At 38.1% G+C, this 18,843-nt stretch overlaps 1 protein-coding gene across 1 annotated transcript in view; it reads right to left on the bottom strand.

Moving 5' to 3' along the window:
- LOC136876423 (outer dense fiber protein 2) overlaps nt 1-18,843 on the bottom strand; it is a 456,680-nt gene that overhangs the window by 96,770 nt on the left and 341,067 nt on the right. Inside the window, exon 10 of the mRNA XM_068228338.1 lies at nt 1,815-1,967. Coding sequence (XP_068084439.1) covers nt 1,815-1,967 — 153 coding nt within the window. The remainder of the gene's footprint in view (nt 1-1,814; nt 1,968-18,843) is intronic.

Here is an 18,843-nt window from a genome sequence, read left to right as displayed (position 1 = left end):
AGTCCACACAAGCAACATGGAATGCAGTGGCAACCCCCGCAGGGCTTGGAAAAAGTATGAAGAATGGTATAATAATTAACAACTATCAGTTTATCGGTGACGACTAGGGCCCGGACTTTTATGTAATATCAGAGTGCAAAATATGTACATACGAATGTAGTAAATATCAGCAAAATATGTTATATTCATAAAGTATGTAATAGTATTTATGCACTAAATTTACAGAACTTCTTGTATATTCCTTATGACTTATGGTTATGATATTAGACAATAATTTTTTTAAATACCTTTATATTTTATGACAGAGTCATCATTGTTGCTTTCAATAATTTATATAGTCTACTCTCTTCTAATTTTGACAGTATTAAATAATTGATTTCAGGGCATAATCAAAATACTTAAAATACTTTAAAATATTATTATGCAGTATAAATTGTGGAGCTTATTATTATACAATGTGTTGTTGTAGCTAATTTCCTGCTGCCCTTATGTCCTGGAAATGAAACATATTAAATGATACTAAGTTAAGTTAATATAGAACTTGTCTTTAAACACTTATTAAGTAACAGAAATAGCATGCAATGGTAACATTCTTTGATTGAGATGCACACTGCATCACCAAGTACTTCTACATGTTTTCCATTGTTTTGATGCTTGTCCAATAAAATCCTCTTGTAGTCTGAGAAGGACCATTCAGCATCGCAGGAAGTCAGATGAAATTTGCTAGTATGTTTACTATATGCTGAAAATTACACGAGCTGACCTAATTTTTAAATTGTTTGCATAATTACCTAGATATGTATAAAAATGTTACTTTCTTCATATAACATATAAAAATATATAATAATACTAAGTATATGCAAAATGAAACACAGGTATAACCATATCAGAACCACAATTTGCCAACATTTTTAGTTTTCAGTTGTCTACAAGTAAAGGAATGGAATATGTACAGTAATTACATAAGGTCTTGGCCCTAGTCATGACCTTCCTGTATTCAGTTTACATTTCCTATGTGGAACAATCTAAGTAGAGCATACAATATTGAATTCTTACCTGGTCAGAATTCCAAAGAGCCCGAAGTAAACTGAAAGTCCTTATGAGACTGAGAATGAACATCAACAGTCTCTGATGAACTTTCCCTACAGGGAAAGTGGGAGTGGTAGAATAACACCCATGGTATCCTCTGCCTGTTGTAAGAGGTGACTAAAAGGAGCATAGTGGACTCAGTTATGGAGGAAAAGAAAGGCTGAGAAAGACCAAGGCAACGATGGTTAGAGTCAGTTTCTTAAATTGAGGGTAAGAGGTGTAGAATTCGATGAGACCACAATGCTAGTTCCAAATAGAGGATTGTAGTGGTGCTTTGTTCATTCACAGAGGTTTTCAGACTGAATGCTGAAAGGTATAACAGTTTAAAATGAAGAAGTATGAATGTTTGCTAAGGGGCTGAATATCTTTTCTCATTAGCCCGTGAGACTTGAGTAGTTCATAAAGCTGATATTGTATTTGAGGCTTGGAGAAGATGACTACGGACTGAAAGAAACATTTTACTATTGCCAGCATTTTCCTTGACTGAACATTGATAAACTTGACAAAAACTTGGGATGAAATGTGCCAAAGCATGCTAAGCTATGAAGATAGGTTAAGTATTTGAAACTGCAAGATATATATTCAATCGTATAAATAAAATTCTAGATCTATAAACACAGAAATTAGAACTATTCACCAAAAATAAAATTCTAGATCTATAAACACAGAAATTAGAACTATTCGCCAATATAATTTCCTGCTACACTAAATAGGTAATGCATTACCTTTTCTTTTAATAATTTTGCCTCCTGAGCCATATCCTCACAGTTTCGCTCAGCCAGTAAACGCATCTGTTGTGCTTCCTGGAGCTTCATCTGTGTGGCCTTCAGGATGTCAGGGAGAGGAGTGAGCTCTTGCAATTTCTCTTGGAACTGACTCTGTACACACACATTGCAGTCATTATAGTTCACAATTAATATTTTCTAAATAAAGATAGAATTATGTTTATATTTTGCTTACTATACATAATTCAGAAAAGTATTTTGGAAATACAAACACTTCCTTTTATTTTTTTAAGTAAAATAATTTCATATTTAGAAGATTTTGTTAGAAGCTGGCCCAAACAAACAATCTCCTGCAAATTAACCTGTGCTCAGTCAATAATACATTCATTATATTGATATTCCAAGAAGGCATATCCCACATTCAGAACAATTCATTTTCCAGTAATATGGCATAACTTCCCTGGTTGCAAAGACAAGGAATATTTGTAGTATTACAAGTTTAGCATCAAGATTGTACAATAATTTGTTCAGGAGAAGAATCATCAAAATCCAAGGCAAGCTCTTAAAAAGAAATTGCCAGTGTCTGAAGAAATGAATGAATTGAAACTGATCCTGGTACATTAGATTAATTATTCTTATGGACTAAAATGTAAAAGGTGACGAGAATCTAATTGTGATGGGAGACTGGAATCCAGTGGTAGGCCAAGGAAGAGAAGGTAATACAGTAGGAGAATTTGGATTGGGACAAAGGAATGAAAGAGGAAGTCGGCTGGTTGAATTCTGCACTGATCATAATTTAGTCCTTGCCAATACTTGGTTCAAACACCACAAACGACGGCTGTATACGTGGACGAGACCTGGAGACACTGGAAGGTATCAAATAGACTTCATTATGATCAGGCAGAGATTCAGAAACCAGGTGTTGGATTGCAAAACTTTCCCTGGAGCAGACGTGGATTCTGACCACAACTTGTTGGTCATGAAATGCCATCTGAAGCTGAAGAAATTGAAGAAAGGAAAGAATGCAAAAAGATGGGAACTAGACAAGTTGAAAGAAAAGAGCATGAGGGACTGTTTCAAGGAACATGTTGCAAAAGGACTAAATGAAAAGGCTGAAGGAAACACAATGCAGGAAGAGTGGATAGTCATGAAAGTGAAGTTAGCAGGGCTGCTAAAGAAATGTTAGGAAGGAAGAAAAGATCAACTAAGAATCAGTGGATAACTCAGGAGATAATAGGCCTGATTGATGAACGACGAAAATACAAGAATGCTAGAAATGAAGAGGGCAGAAAAAATACAGGCAATTAAAGAATGAAGTGGACAGAAAGTGAAAGGTAGCTAAGGAAGAATGGCTGAAGGAGAAGTGCAAGGATGTCAAAGGTTGTATGGTCCTAGGAAAGGTAGATGCTGCAAACAGGAAAATCAAGGAAACATTTGGAGAAAGGAAATCTAGGTGTGTGAATGTTAAGAGCTCAGATGTAAAATCACTTCTAGGGAAGGAAGACAAAGCAGAAAGATGGCAGGAACATATCCAACAGTTGTATCAAGGTGAAGATGTAGATAATTTGGTTCTGGAACAAGAAGAGGCTGTTGATGCTGATGAAATGGGAGACCCAATTTTGAGGTCAGAGTTTGACAGAGCTGTGAGCAACCTAAATAGGAACAAGGCACCTGGAATTGATGACATTCCCTCTGAATTACTGACTGCCTTAGGAGAAACCAGCATGGCAAGGCTATTCCATTTAGTGTGTAAGATATATGAGACAGGATTAATCCCATCCGATTTTCAGCAGAACGTTGTTGTACCTATTCCCAAGAACGGCGGTGCTGACAGGTGTGAAAACTATCACACCGTTAGTTAGTATCTCATGCCTACAAAATTTTAACACGTATTATTTATAGAAGAATGGAAAAACAAGTTGAAGCTGAGTTGGGAGAAGATCAATTTGGCTTGAGAAGAAATGTAGGAACACGTGAAGCAATCCTGACTTTACGTTTGATCTTAGAGGATCGAATCAAGAAGGTCAAGCCCACGTACATGGCATTCGTAGATCTAGAAAAGGCATTCGATAATGTTAATTGGACCAAGCTATTTAAGATTCTGAAGGTGATTGGGATCAGATACCGAGAACGAAGAATTATCTACAATCTGTATGAAAATCAGTCTGCAGTGATAAGAATTGAGGGCTTTGGAAAAGAAGCAGCAATCCAGAAAGGAGTGAGGCAAGGCTGCAATTTGTCCCCCCTACTTTTCAATGTTTACATAGAACAGGCAGTAAAGGAAATCAAAGAGGAATTGGAAAGGGAATTACAATCCAAGGAGAGGAAATCAAAACCTTGAAATTTGCCGATGATATTGTTATTTTATCTGAGACTGCAAAAGATCTCGAGAAGCTGCTGAATGGTATGGACGAAGTCTTGGGTAAAGGGTACAAGATGAAAATAAATAAGTCCAAAACACAAGTAATGGAGTGCAGTCGAACGAAGGCAGGTGATGCAGAAAATATTAAATTAGGAAATGAAGTTTTAAAGGAAGTAGATGAATATTGTTACTTGGGTAGTAAAATAACTAACGCTGGCAGAAGTAAGGAGGACATAAAATGCAGATTAGTACAAGCAAGAAAGAGCTTTCTTAAGAAAAGAAATTTGATCACTTCAAACATTGATATAGGAATTAGAAAGATGTTTTTGAAGACTTTTGTGTGGAGTGTGGCATTGTATGGAAGTTAAACATGGATGATAACTAGCTCAGAAAGAGAGAGAATAGAAGCTTTTGAAATGTGGTGTTACAGAAGAATGCTGAAGGTGAGATGGATTGATCAAATCACAAATGAAGAGATACTGAATCGAATTGGCGAGAGGAGATCGATTTGGCTAAATTTGGCGATAAGAAGAGATAGAATGATAGGACACATCTTCAGACACCCAGGACTTGTTTAGTTGGTTTTTGAAGGAAGTGTAGGTGGTAAGAATGGTAGGGGTAGACCAAGGTATGAATATGACAAGCAGATTAGAGCAGATGTAGGATGCAGTAGTTACATAGAAATGAAAAGGTTAGCACAGGATAGATGGCAAGGAGTGCTGCATCAAACCAGTCTATGGACTGATGACTTAAACAACAACATGGACTAAAATATAGTTATACAGTCACTTATGCCAGAAATGTGGAAGTTGATGCAGTTGCAGCTGAATGTTTGTTGCAAAAAATTTGAACCTTGAATACTGGTATTCTAAAAAATGATTTGCCTTTACAAAATTAGTCATGTGAAGTATTCTAAAGTACACGTAGCCTTCTCAGAACCTTGATTTGAAGCACTTTTTTCTGATGGAATACTTAAAAAGTTAGCTTCCTAAAGAAAATAACAAACAGTTTAGGAAACAAAACATATTTAAAACACATTCCCAATAATACTAGCTTTCATGAGCAAACAAAAATCTGCACCACAAGAAAGCAACCTTGCAACCTTGTTAAAATTATGTTACACCTCCTCTAAAAACAAACATTATGTCCTGTAGCTTTCAGTACCTTGCTTCTTGACCTTGAACTACACAGTGCATGTGTTGGCTTCTTTTGTATATGCATGCTTTTTCGTTCAATCTTCCTGTCTGCCTGTTTACAGTTATGCCTTTTAATGCACTTTTATGTGCAGATATTATGTTCTTCATTTATATGTTTATTAATGTTTATTTCATTTCATTTTTGATATATTTGGTTTTACCATTTATTTACCACCGTTGCCGTACACCTTTCTGTTTTATATGGATATATAACGTTATATTGTAAGGGGTTCTAACTCAAATGTCAACATCTCAACATGAGGCTCTGGCAACCGAATGACTCCTGGAATAAGGAGTCTTCCGTTATCGTGCTACTATGAGCTGGTAGTGGTTAGGACGAGAAACTTTCCCTAAAGGCGGATGAACCACATGTGGTCAATGGCATAGAAAGTCCTCAATGGCAGACCAGTCATTTGGACAGGGTGTCCCTACTCGGCTGGAATGGCAGATGAAGGCTGCAGTAACTAGGAATCCTTCAATTGTCTTGCATGTGATTGCCATTGAAGTAGTCATCAAGTAAGGTGCATTTATTGATGCACAGCAACACTCTAACTCTGAATGAATTCCTGCACAGCAGTTTTCAGTAACTTGTGACTTTTTCCGAAAGTCATGCGGCTATCAAGAAGTTGCGATGGAGACAGGATTCTGATGTTTGGAAGCCTCTAGTGATACGTAATTTGGCACATAGGTGATGGATGTGTGATTGGTCGTCTTGCTTACGGTTGTGGCTGTATAACAATTCGGTTGCTACATCTACGTCAGAGCAGTCCTATTTAGGTCCATTCTGCTTACCTCAACTGGGGAAGGGACTAGAAAAGGTGCTGGAAAAGTCAGCCACTAATATTACCGATCAGATAACTGTGTCCGATAGTATCACCTTTATGCAGTCGAACAAATAAGAAATTATGTTTTGCAACGTGGAATGTAAGAACACTCATTGAGACCCGAAAGTGGAACAGCCATAGTGGGTAGGGAATCAGGATGATATACTGTAACATCAATATAGCAGCACTCAAGGAAACCCATCTTGCAGATAAAGATCAGTTGAATGAACAAGGTACGGGTTACAGCTTCTTCTGGAAGGGGAAAGCTATCAATGAGCACTGAATGCATGGAGTATGCTTTACTATCAAAAACAGTATTCTCAAGGAACTGTCAGAGCTTCCCACTGGATATGATGAATGCCTTATGACATTAATAACAACCAAGATGCCACAGTTATCAGTGCATATGCCCCCACACTAGATTCTGATGATGACATCAAAGAATCATTTTATTCAGATCTGGATGGCATCCTGTCAAACGTTAATCAACGAAAGAAGATAACAGTGTATAAACCTCATAGTTAAGTCCATATTGACCTCCAGTCAACTTAAACTGAGAGAGTTTCCACTTATTAAATACTTTATTTGCCCTGCATTACATAGGACTACACATGATTTGTCTAATTTATAAGACATCTCCAGATAATAGTTCATTTAAAATTGATGCAGACAATAGATCTTATAAATAACACTCTTTAAAAGTCATCTAAAAACATTAAGTCACTGGTGTTTGCCTATGGTTTGCAATATTTCTTCTTCTCCTCCTAAATTAAAAGTTCTTATAATTATCACAGTTATCATAAATTGGTGTACTGTGATCTGTATTTAAGCTTAACAAATGTGTGCTACTGTTACTTATTTAGTTATCTTAAAGGACAAGAGTAAGAGGAAAGGCATGAGGGAAGATGTTACAATGATAGATAAAAATGGAAATGAAGTGCAGGAAATGGAGAAACTCAAAGGAATGTGGAAGGAGTATTTTGAAGATTTACTAAACCCAGAAGGAGGCACTGGGGAGGAAAGTAGAAGTAGGGAGGAAGTAAGAAATATGGAAAAAGAAAAATACTTAACATGGGCAGAAGTGGAGCTAGCACTGGACAAGATGAAAGGAGGGAAAGCCCCACGTATAGATGAAATGAGTATTGAGATGGTGAGAGCAGCAGGAGAGGTAGGGAAACAGTGGTTTATCATGTATTGAAAGTTGTATGCAAGGAAGGGAAGACCCCTGAAGATTGGAATAAGGGGGTGATCATACCCATTTTCAAGAAGGGGAATAGAAAAGAGTTTGAGAACTATAGGGGAGTCACATTGATATGCCACTATGCAAAGGTGTTTGAGAAGATTCTGGAGAACAGAATCAGAAAGAGGGTGGAAGAAAAGTTAAGAGAAGAGCAGTATGGCTTCAGATCAGGAAGGTCAACAGTAGACCTTATATTTCCAGTAAGACAGCTACAAGAGCATCATTATGAATGGGGTAAGGATCTTGTGATGGCCTTCATGGACTTTGAGAAAGCTTATGACCATGTGTGTAGAAACAAGGTATGGGAAGCCTTACAGAAAAAAGGTGTCGAGGAACAGACTGCAGAAAGAGTGAAAGAGATGTACAATGACAGTGTCAGTTGTGTGAAAATAGGAAGAGAGAGAATAGGCCAGTTTGAGCAAAAAGGTGGATTAAAACAAGGACGTGCTCTGTCACCTTTGCTCTTCGTTGTAACAATGGACGAAGATAATGACAAAAGTGGCAAGGAAAATTGGAGAAGAAAAAATGAAAGTGATGATGTTTGCAGATGACCTGTTAGTCTGGGGAGAAAAGGAAGAGGATATCCAGGAACAGTTAGATGCTTGGGTAGAGGAGGTGGAACAATACGGAATGAAATTTAATGCCCAAAAGAGCAAGATAGTGATCACAACTAGAAAGAAGGAGAGACCTACGAGAGGGATAATCCTTGGAGGGGAACAGCTTAGGAAGGTAGAATGTTTCAAGTACTTGGGAAGTGTCATAGAGGAAAGTGGAAGAAATGAGAAGGAAATAATAAAGCATGGAAGACAAGCAGGAGCATTCCTGAAAATAGTCAGAAGCCTGGTTTGGAGCAAGGATGTCCCTTAGAGAAGCAGAAAGGTGATATACAGGATGTACTACATACCTATTCTCACGTATGCAGCTGAGACTTGGGTAATGAGTAGAGACAAGAATTATAGGCACTAAAAACAGTTAAAATAGGCAGGCATATAGGCTCTTAAATTAGCCAAAATAGGCATTTAAGTAGGCACTAACCTGTAAAATAGGCAACAAAATAGGCAAAAAAAACCTTATAATTTAACAACACACTCAGTTACTATAAAAGGAATTTACAAGCAAGGTTTCAATGTTTTCCAGTAACAATGTTGTTATCCTTTCAAGCATAATGTTTTTTGTACTGAGAGAAAGATCTCTCAACATCACATGAAGTGATTGGATGAAACTTCAGTGAAGTCACTTCATCTGGTTTTATTTCACTGACAGCGACTGCCTTCCCAGAGGTTCGGTCAAAACTTCCCCTGACTTTTTCCACAATCCTAAATGACTCCACCACGGGCATGCCACTCTTCTACAACCTGGTGATTGCTCCCGGCAGCTTGTTGAAATTTGAAGATGCTCAGGTTTAGGCAGGGGCATATTAGCTCCCAATATTGCAGTGCATAGGTCTGAAGAAAATTGTTGTTGGTCGCTGCCCAAAGTAGACTGGTAGAAAGACTGCTTTGATACAGATTTCTGTACTCGTATCAGATGCATTGCAGTATTTCTAAGTTGATCTGTGTGGTATTTTTCTCACATTTGATCTGAAAAATAATAAAATTGACACAAATTACATTGTCCCTATATCTTAAATTTCTACAGTTGGACTAATTGGCAATAATGCTTAGTATATATCATGCATTTGTTTCATAAAAAGAAGACTATTAGAGATGATGTTTCTAGAAGTACAAAACTTTACAGTAGGAACAAGGAAACTAGTAATTTACATGGAAATATGACCTCAAGGATTTTTAGTTATAATTTGGCATTATCGTGTCGAGTTCACTGGGTGAAAAATATAAAAAAGAAGTGAAATGATACCAGAGTAGAGTAAAGGAGAGATCCGTCCTTTATATTTGCCAAGGACCCACCAAGCTGGCCCTAGCAGTATTCTTACTTATATAGAAGAATGAAAACGGAAGCATTATAAATCTCAGATTTGTGAACATTTTATTTATTTCTATTCGCCGGCTGTGGTCAGCCGGTTCAGATGTCGTGAAGACTATTTTCTGTTGCCTGCAACAGATCCTGCATCATGTGTGCCCACTAGGCCGCCATCCTCGTTGAAAATTAAAAACTGCGTAATTTGAAATATTGTCTTGACATGCGCCCATAACCTTATTTTTGTCACAATTTAGCAAGACTCTACAGGGGATGCTAGAGGCTTGTTAACCTGGGAGCTTACGCCCCTCAGACTCTCTTTGCTCCCTCCCCAAGGCACAATGGTTACTAACCGGACCTCACCAATCCAGACCAACCGTCCTTTTGCTGGATTGGTCTTGTAAAGATAGTCTTGGCAACCTTGTAAAACACGCTGTGGCATCGTCCTAGCCAGGATTTGCAACCTGTGTTTCACGAAGGCTTAGTGGAAGTGTAATAGAATTCACAATTTTTTAAAGGGAGCTCCAAAATTGCATTTCAGTTGTAAATCTCTATTTTTACAGGAAATGAATCAGAGTTCAGAATACCGATTTAATTTTCATCCATTCTGTGGCAAGAGACCACCGGCGTTCTAACTCCTTGTTCAGTAATTTAATGATTATTTACATTTAGCCATATAAATTATTGAAAGTTCACGACTAATACAGCATTGCAACAAAACAACTTGCCACAATACATAAATCAATAGGCCTATATATGCTACAATGAAATGCGATCATAGTTCTCAATCACAAAAATTATAAAAGGAACGAACGAACTTACCTCCTTACAGCAAGCTTGACAGGCTACCCCTCCATTCGTAGTGAAATTGGGATCCCCTGTGATCTACTGCTTCAGTCAGTAGGACTTCCAACGATTTTTCTTTGGGCATTGCCGCAAACACGCTACTTCTACTTCTTCTTCTTCTCCCACTTCGCAATAAATCACAACATGTTCTGAACATAAAGCGCATGTGTACAATAGTTTGCATCGAAAGGGGAGTACAGGGCATATGGGTTGTGCAACACAGTTCGACACTGACTGGTTCTCGCACATGCCTTAGGAGGTTGAAGGGGTTGAAGGCTTCGAGGTCAAATTGTTCCTTGTTTCTCCTGATGGAAATTTCCCTAGAACTATTTCTGGTGACTTCTGAGAATTCCCATTTTCGTTCGTGGGGCAAACAGATATTGAGAAAAGAGAAGATAGTTCTGTTGAGCACACTAGCTACAATTGCCGCACTGGAAGAAAATTGGCTTTTTAAAAATACAGTCAAAAGGCATCAAATAGGCAATTATACTCCAAATAGGCACAAACCCCAGAAATAGGCATATATAGGCACAATAAAACCAACAAAATATAGCTACAAAGACCCTAAAACAGATTTATATCTCAAAAGCCTACGTTTCTGAACACAGGAATAAAATAGGCAAATTCGCATCTCTAGTAATGAGGCAGAGAGCCATGAATAGAATACAGGCAAGTGAAATGAAATTTCTGAGAAGCAGGATAGGAATGATAAGATTGGATGAGATGAGTAATGAGAAGGTTCGAGATATAGTAAAAGAAGAGCCACTACAGAATAGGATAGAGGCATCTAGACTTAGATAGTATGGACACATGAAGAGAATGACAGAGGAAAGGATACTCAGAAGGATGCACGAAATGGAGATAACAGGTAAACGACCAAGAGGAAGACTAAGAGACAGGTGGATAAAAGGAGAGGAAGAGTGTGTACAGAGAAGAGAAGAGAACTGGGCAAGAGTGACTAGGGAGAAGTGGTGGGAAGACAAGAGGAGATGGAGAGGCTTATATTCCAAGCAGACCCGGCCAACAGCTGGAAACTGCAGAATATGATGATGATGAAAGGACATTATATTGGATGGGGAAACTCCTCTCATAGTTGACATTTGATGTTTTGCTTCTTATCTGCCAATATGATGTTATTAATTACGGAGTCTCCTTGCTGGTCCCTTTACATCTTGTTGTGTAGCTGGCTGATAACTAAATAAGTAATAGATTACTTTGTCTCTCAATTTAAGAAGACAAAATTAATTACAGGTAACTAGGTGATTTTAATGCCCGAGTAGGAAAAGAGAACATTGTATGGAATGGTGTCATTGGCAAGGATGGAATTGGCCATGAAAACTCTAATGGTATTCAACTCCTCTCAAAATGTACTCTGAGTAGACCTCGAACCAACCCTCAGGTCCAGGTAAAAATCCCTGACCTGGCCGGGAATCGAACCCGGGGCCTCTGGGAAAGAGGCAGGCACGCTACCCCTACACCATGGGGCCGGCTCCTTTCTACATACCTAGGTATAATAACATTTAGTTTGTGATCAAACCCCAGATCTGCACTCCACACAACAGCTTTTCAAAATATGTGAGTATGTATTGGTCATACCTGCCTGATTTCTTTCTCCAGCTTACTTCCAATGACATTCCCTTTCACATCCTGCCATACTTGCTCAGTCTATTCTGACTACCCTGTATATCAATAGTATTATATTTCATAATTTTTGACATGAATTGGTTAGAACAAAATGGTATATGTTAGGTTTTATGTTACTTTGCCTCAAAGAGGGTGCTCCTCAAAATAAGTTGTCATTCATAATTATTGATTTTGTTATTTTGGTTGTATGCAAGAAGATGTTAGAAATTTACACTTGTCCATGTTCAGCACTGAACTGAAGTTCCATAATCATCGTCATTTTACTTTGTACTCTTTGAAAGGCTGTAAAAGTAATGTGCAGCTGAAAACTGTTTATTTGAGAGGTTATTGACACAAGTAAACAATACAGAGAAGAAGACTACAAACTGAAACACCAGAATTTTAAACATGAAAGAAGGCTACCGTAATCTCTATATATAAAATAAGAGTTTTGGCTGTACATTGCTCAGAATTTGAAAAGGATGGTATTTCTGTATTGGTCGTGTCCATAGTAACTAAGAAATGCACTTTTTAATTTTCCATAATTTCTGTCTGTCTGTCTGTCTGTCTGTCTGTCTGTCTGTATACACATCACGAGAAAACGGCTGAAGAGAATTTAACGAAAATCGGTATGTAAAGTCCAGTAGTAAGTCGCTACAATCTAGGCTATAAATAATCTTATTCACGCTGAGAGAAATGGTAGTTTAGGGGAAGGCCTAAAATTTAATTCTCAAATATTTATGTTATTAGTGGTCGTATCTTAATGAAAATTGGTATACAAAGTCAGGGAATAAGTTGCTATAATCTAGGTTATAATTAATCTTATTCACGCCGAGAGAAATGGCAGTTTAGGGGAAGGCCTAAAATTTAATTCTCAAGTATCTTAATGAAAATTGGTATGAGAAGTCGGGGAATAAGTTGCTAATCTAGGCCATAAATAATTTTATTCACACTGAGTAAAATGGTAGTTTAGGGGAAGACCTAAAGTTTAATTCTCAAATATTTGTGTTATTAGTAGTCCTATCGACAAATACTACATAACTAAAGTTATACAGTATTAAATTTCCGATCATTTATGTCTTATGCATTTTCACCATACCGGCTTTGATAACAGAGATATTCATGAATTTTGATTTTTGTTGCTAAGTCCGTATCAGCGCTGAGTCACGAGAAAATGGGTAAACAGAATTTAATGAAAATTGGTGTGCAAAGTCGGGGAATAAGGAACTACAGTGTACGCTATACATAATTTTATAAGACGCCCTAATATTACAGAGTCGAAAGAAAAATGAATGTGAAGGCCAACAATACAGAAAGCTCATAACATTGATCAACAATAACATTACACTGACCATTGTTTGTTGAGACGTGCTTTGTGTCCCTGTTGCAACTCATCTTCAATAGATGGGATTACTGCTGTATACCGAGTTTTTAAAATTTGCTTTACGTCGCACCGACACAGATAGGTCTTATGGCGACGATGGGATAGGAAAAGGGCTAGGAGTGGAAAGGAAGCGGCCCTGGCCTTAATTATGGTACAGCATGGTGTGAAAATGGGAGATTATGTAAAACCATCTTCGGGGCTGTCGACAGTGGGGTTTGAACCCACTACCTCCCGGATGCAAGCTCACAGCAGCACACCCCTAACCGCACGGCCAGCTGGCCTGATCATGCCGATTATAACAGCCTGCCTGAATATTGGCGGGAAGTAGATGAGGAGTTGGACAACTTTCTTCTTTAGCATGCCATTCCCCTGGTTCATAAATTATCTGATATTACTGGTACGTAACACACTGGTTTATCATAGCATTTGAGCTATTCAATCCCTACTTTGAGGTTCTGATTGGAATGAGCAGTCTGCATATTTAAAGGAATAATGGCAGAGGAGTGTTCACGGCTGTCTGCGGCCTGGTCATTCAAGCACTGGAACTTTGGTCTGTTAGATGGCACCATAGTACTGTTCGTTAGGGTGAGAAAATGTGCGTTTTTTCATTTGATCGAGTATTTTGTATGATAACATTACTTTTAATTACTACATTCCTACTGAAGTTTCTGTAATGGCTTAAGTTGACTTCAGTTAGGAAAACCATGAAGAAAAGTCTTTCTGAGAATCCCGTTGCGAAGCACGGGTACATCAGGTAGTAAATATATAACTTTACAGAAAATATTGTTCATATGCGCTTCTCATAATATAAAGGCAGCTATTTTGCTTTCTTACTGTTAAAGAATAATATAATTTACATAGCAATAAAGCATCTGGCTACTGCTTAGAATATAAAAAGGCAGTATGAATGTGTACGTTTTGCTAACATAGCATGGTTTTACAAAAAACCCTAGAAAAAAAGTTGCTTGGCCTAATCTCCATCACTTTCATCACCACTATTCTCGTTGTGAAGCTTAGTTGCTTCATTGACTGTTGTGGGTCACCTGTAGAGTTCATCATAGAAGGTGTATTCAAGCATTAAGCTTCATTAGATCCGCTAACTTTTTGAGGTTTATTGGAACTCAACCTGTTGGGTAGACTTTATCTTAAGGCAGAGGAGGAACAGTAGTTTGTGTAGTGAGCGTGAATGTATGTCCCAAAGCCCCTCCATTGATTGTGCTGACTAAAACTTTGCCCCTTTTTTCATGGCTCTAGGCGAACTGGAATCTTTGAATGGTTCCCTCTAGCCACGTGGAACTCCTAGGCACAGTGACTCATCATAAACAATTTTTCTTACATTTTTTAGGCCACAATTTAAAGGACAAAATGTCTTCAGTACATACCTCCTTTACACTAAATCTGCTGGTACAACTTGCTCATATGATCAGTTCAGTGTATTGTGCGAGAGTAGAGATAGATGATCTCCTTGCCGGAGAAGACGTTTAATGTAGCAGAAATCTCTGTCAACCACACTTTCAAATCGATCACTATCTGTGAAATTCATTAGGAATCTAACAACTGTGTTGTTCTTATTCTGTCTAAAACATCCATCAGTAAAGCAAATGTGCTTTCTTGCCATATTGACAGCTCATTTGTGAGGAAGGAATGAACTCCATTAGGTATTTTGTTTCCCTCACCTTCATGATAAGTGTAAAATGTAGCCTTGTTGGTTTTAACATTATGGACACAAAACACCACAATTGTCAAAAGTAAAATACCTCTTGAACTGGTATGTATGGAATTGGCAGATTCTGCATTTAGTTGAAGCAGAGTACAGCAGTGTCTTCATTGCCATTTTCCACAGTCTTGCCTAAGCCACCGACAAAGGAGGTTGCATTGAGCGGTGAGTCCCGGGAGGGGGAGTGGAGTTCGAAAGTGTGGAGTGCTGGAAGGTCGCCGAGGAGTGGGCCGACAATGATTGGTATAGAGCAGTACAGAGCGACGATAGGAAGATGGCAAAGGAAAATGAAAAAGGAAGAAAAGAAGCCAGGTGGGTGTAAAATGGATATGGAGAGGAAAGGAGAACTATTGTTATCGGCATCAGTGATGATAATTTTATTATGCATTGGGGGAGTCGAGATGAACCCAGGCCCGTCATCTAGGAGAAATGAGGAAAGAGAAAATATGGACGCAATCAAAAGAGCTGTACGAGAGGTGTTGACAGAAGTTTGCCCTTTCGGGCAGATAAAAGAGATGATTGAAGAACAGTCCAGTAAGATTGAAAAAATGGAAGTATGGATAAGAGGAAAAACGGACGACATAGCAGCACAGGTGAGAAATAACACCGAGGAAGTGGTAGCATTAAGGGAAAAAGTAGGGTGACTTGAAGAGGAGAATTTAAAGCTGAAAGTAGAAGTGGAAGCGAATACTTTAGATAGAAGGAAGAAGTGCTTGTTTATTTATGGAGTGCCTGAGGAGACGTGTGAAGTCAAAGTAATTACAACTTATAAAGTAGTGGACCTAATACAGGGAAAAATGAAAATAAATTTTAGTGAAGTGGATATTGACGATGTGCAGAGAGTGGGGAGAACTAGAGGCAATAGGCCTATAAAGGTTCAATTGTTTTCAACGTTGATGGCGGATATTGTGTTAGCAAATGCGGGAAATGTCCAGAGGGATAAAATATGGATAAGGAGAGACGTGGGAAGTGACGCGATCAGAAATGAGAGGCTACTCAGAAAACACAAGATGCTGGCTGTAAAACAGGGGCTGAGGGCAACTATCAGAGGTCAAAATTTAGTGGTGTCAGACAGGAATTGGAAGAGAATCTGGTCTGTGGATAGATTGATGGATTTAGAATTGAAGTTAAAACAAGAGGGAGAAAAGGAGAGTAGTGCAACTGTAGGCAAGTGAGGCAAAATACGAATAGCAGTGTGCTGAGGATGGACTTAGAGATGAAGTCAAAGCGGGCTGAAGAAAAAGGGAGTAGTACAGTGATTAGTGGAGAGGATAGGCAAAATACAAGAAGTAACAGTGTACCGTGTGAAGAGAGGCAGGGGGAGGTGTCCAGTGATAAAGTGACCGATAGCAGTGTTCGGAGTGAAGAAGTGCGGGTAGAGAGGCCAAGTGAGAATGTGACTATTTGCAGGGAAGAGAGAAGTAAGGGAAGTGTATGCAGTGAAGTAAATGAAGAGCAGGGTAAGAGGCTCGGGCAGAAGCTCGATCTGACGCGAGATCTGAGCAGGGGCCGAAATGTCGAGCAGAGAGATAGAGCATTGAGGGCCATGTTGGCGGCTCTTTATGGAAAGAAGAAATAAAGGGCAGGATTGGCGAAGAAGTAAGAGATGTAGGTGGTGTTGTGGAGTTGGATTATATGAGTGATTGGTATTTGTTATTCATTGCCGAAATTTTTGAAGATGGAGAGGTAATTTGATTAGGTTATGATGGTATTTATTTGTGAAGGCTGAAATGTGGTGATGATATTTGGAGCTGGAGGAGTGGTGGTAAATGTGGTGTTGGAAAATATTGAGGGCTTGGTATTTATGATTATGTGTTATTTGGGGGCTGAAATGTTGTGATGGAGAAGTGATGTATAAGTTATGATATGTTATAGGGTTGAAATGTGGTGTTGGAGAAGTGGTGGTATAAGATGGTGGATGGTAGAAGGTGAGTGTAATGGTAGAAGAAGTAGAGGTGGTATAAGGGGTGGAGTTGGTGTTGTATTGCTAAAATGTGGTGTCGGAAAATATTGAGGGCTTGGTATTTATGATTATATGTTATGATTAATTTATGAAGTGTTATGATATGTTACAGGGTTGAAGTGTTATATCGTTGGAATGTGGTGTGAGAGAAGTGGTGATATAAGTAGAGGTGGTATATGTTGTGGAGTTGGTGTTGTTTATTAGGTTATGAGGGTATTTATTTGTGAAGGCTGAAATGTGGTAATGGAGAAGTGGTATATTTATTGTTGATATTTGGAGTTGGAGGAGTGGTGGTAAATGTGGTGTTGGATAAGTGTTATATCATTGGAATGTGGTGTGGGAGAAGTGGTGATATAAGTAGAGGTGGTATATAATGTGGAGTTGGTGTTATATTGCTGAAATGTGGTGTAGGAAGTATTGAAGGCTTAGTATTTACGATTAGGTGATGTATGGTTTGGTATTGAGATGGTTTATTTACGGCTGATTTCGTGGGAGTTGGGAGGTGGTATTATTGTATTGGTGTCTGGTATGAGTATTTAATTTTTTGGAGCTGGAGAGAGGTGAGTTGATTATCATTTTGTAAATTTTGGTTTGTTTGTATGGAGAGGAGGAAGAGATATGATGTTGGAGAGGTGTTGGTATATGAGTGATTGGTATTTGTTATTATGGAGTGTTATGGCGGAATGAAATGAAAGGAAGCAATGTTAACGCGGATTGGTAAAAGCTGTGGTATGATGGATTGGAATGCAATGACGGAATATTGTTGTTATTACTTAGCCTTTTACTATAGGAGGTGGAATCTGAAAGATTGAAAGCTATGTTAGTGTTATGGCTGGTTTGGAATGCAATCTGGTAATGTTGCTGTGGTAGCTTATTTTGGAGTAGGTCAGGGAACAATAGAGGTGATGAAAATGCTGAAGCAAGAAGGTTGCATACGTGTGAGTGATAACAAGCAGGAAGTTGTAACACCAGCAGTAGAATGTAAACATTGACCAGGCTGTTGTGAACTGGTGTAGATGGAGTTGGTTCTGGTATAGAACCGGGGCGTTATTGTTCATTTCATTTTATTTTATTTTGTATATGGTGGAGAGGGGTGGCTTAGGTTGGACTACGTTTATTAATCTTATTAGTTATTTATTTATTTATTATTATTGTGAACATGTATTCGGGGCTGAATGCCTGTTTTGTTCATTAATAAATACATACATACATTGCCATTTTCCTGTCCTTCCTTTATCTATAATATAAAAGAATATGGACCGACCGACCGACCGACCGACTCGTCATTGCCGAGCCAAAACTACTGGACATAAAGAAATGAAATTTTAGGTTACATGCATATTACAATGTTGGTGCTCGCTAAGGGAGGATTTTTGGATATTCTGTCACTAAGGGGTTGAAAAGGGGGGTGAATTTTTAAAATTAGTGTATCTATATCTTAAAACATAAAAAGTTTACAGATGTAAAAATTGATATTTACAATCTCCTTTAAAAATAAACACATATTTTTGGGTTTTTGGATATCCACTTAATGGGGGTTAAACAGGTGTGACAAATTGGGGTGAATTTTTAGGAAGACTATATCTACAGTATATCTCAGAAATGTAAAATGTTACAGAGGTAAAAATTGGTATATGGAATCTCCTTAAAAGTAAAAAAAAAAAAGTGATTTGTTTTTGGAAACTGAAAATGGGGTTGAATTATTTTAATTAGGGTACTGATATCTGAAAAACTGAAGATGTTACAGATGTGAAATTTAGTATTTAGAAACTCCTTCAAAAATAAAGAAATACATATTTTTTGTTTTCGGAAATCCATTTAAGGGAGGGGGGGGGGGAATTGAAAAATTAGTTGAATTAATTGTATAAAGATACTCTTACTAAAAAACGAAAGATGTTGCAGACATGAAAATTGGTATTTGGAATCTACTTTAAAAGTAAAAAACACGTATTCTCAG

Source organism: Anabrus simplex, chromosome 1, assembly GCF_040414725.1.
Source record: "Anabrus simplex isolate iqAnaSimp1 chromosome 1, ASM4041472v1, whole genome shotgun sequence".
Taxonomy (NCBI): domain Eukaryota; kingdom Metazoa; phylum Arthropoda; class Insecta; order Orthoptera; family Tettigoniidae; genus Anabrus; species Anabrus simplex.
This window is presented reverse-complemented; position numbering and strand designations above follow the sequence as displayed.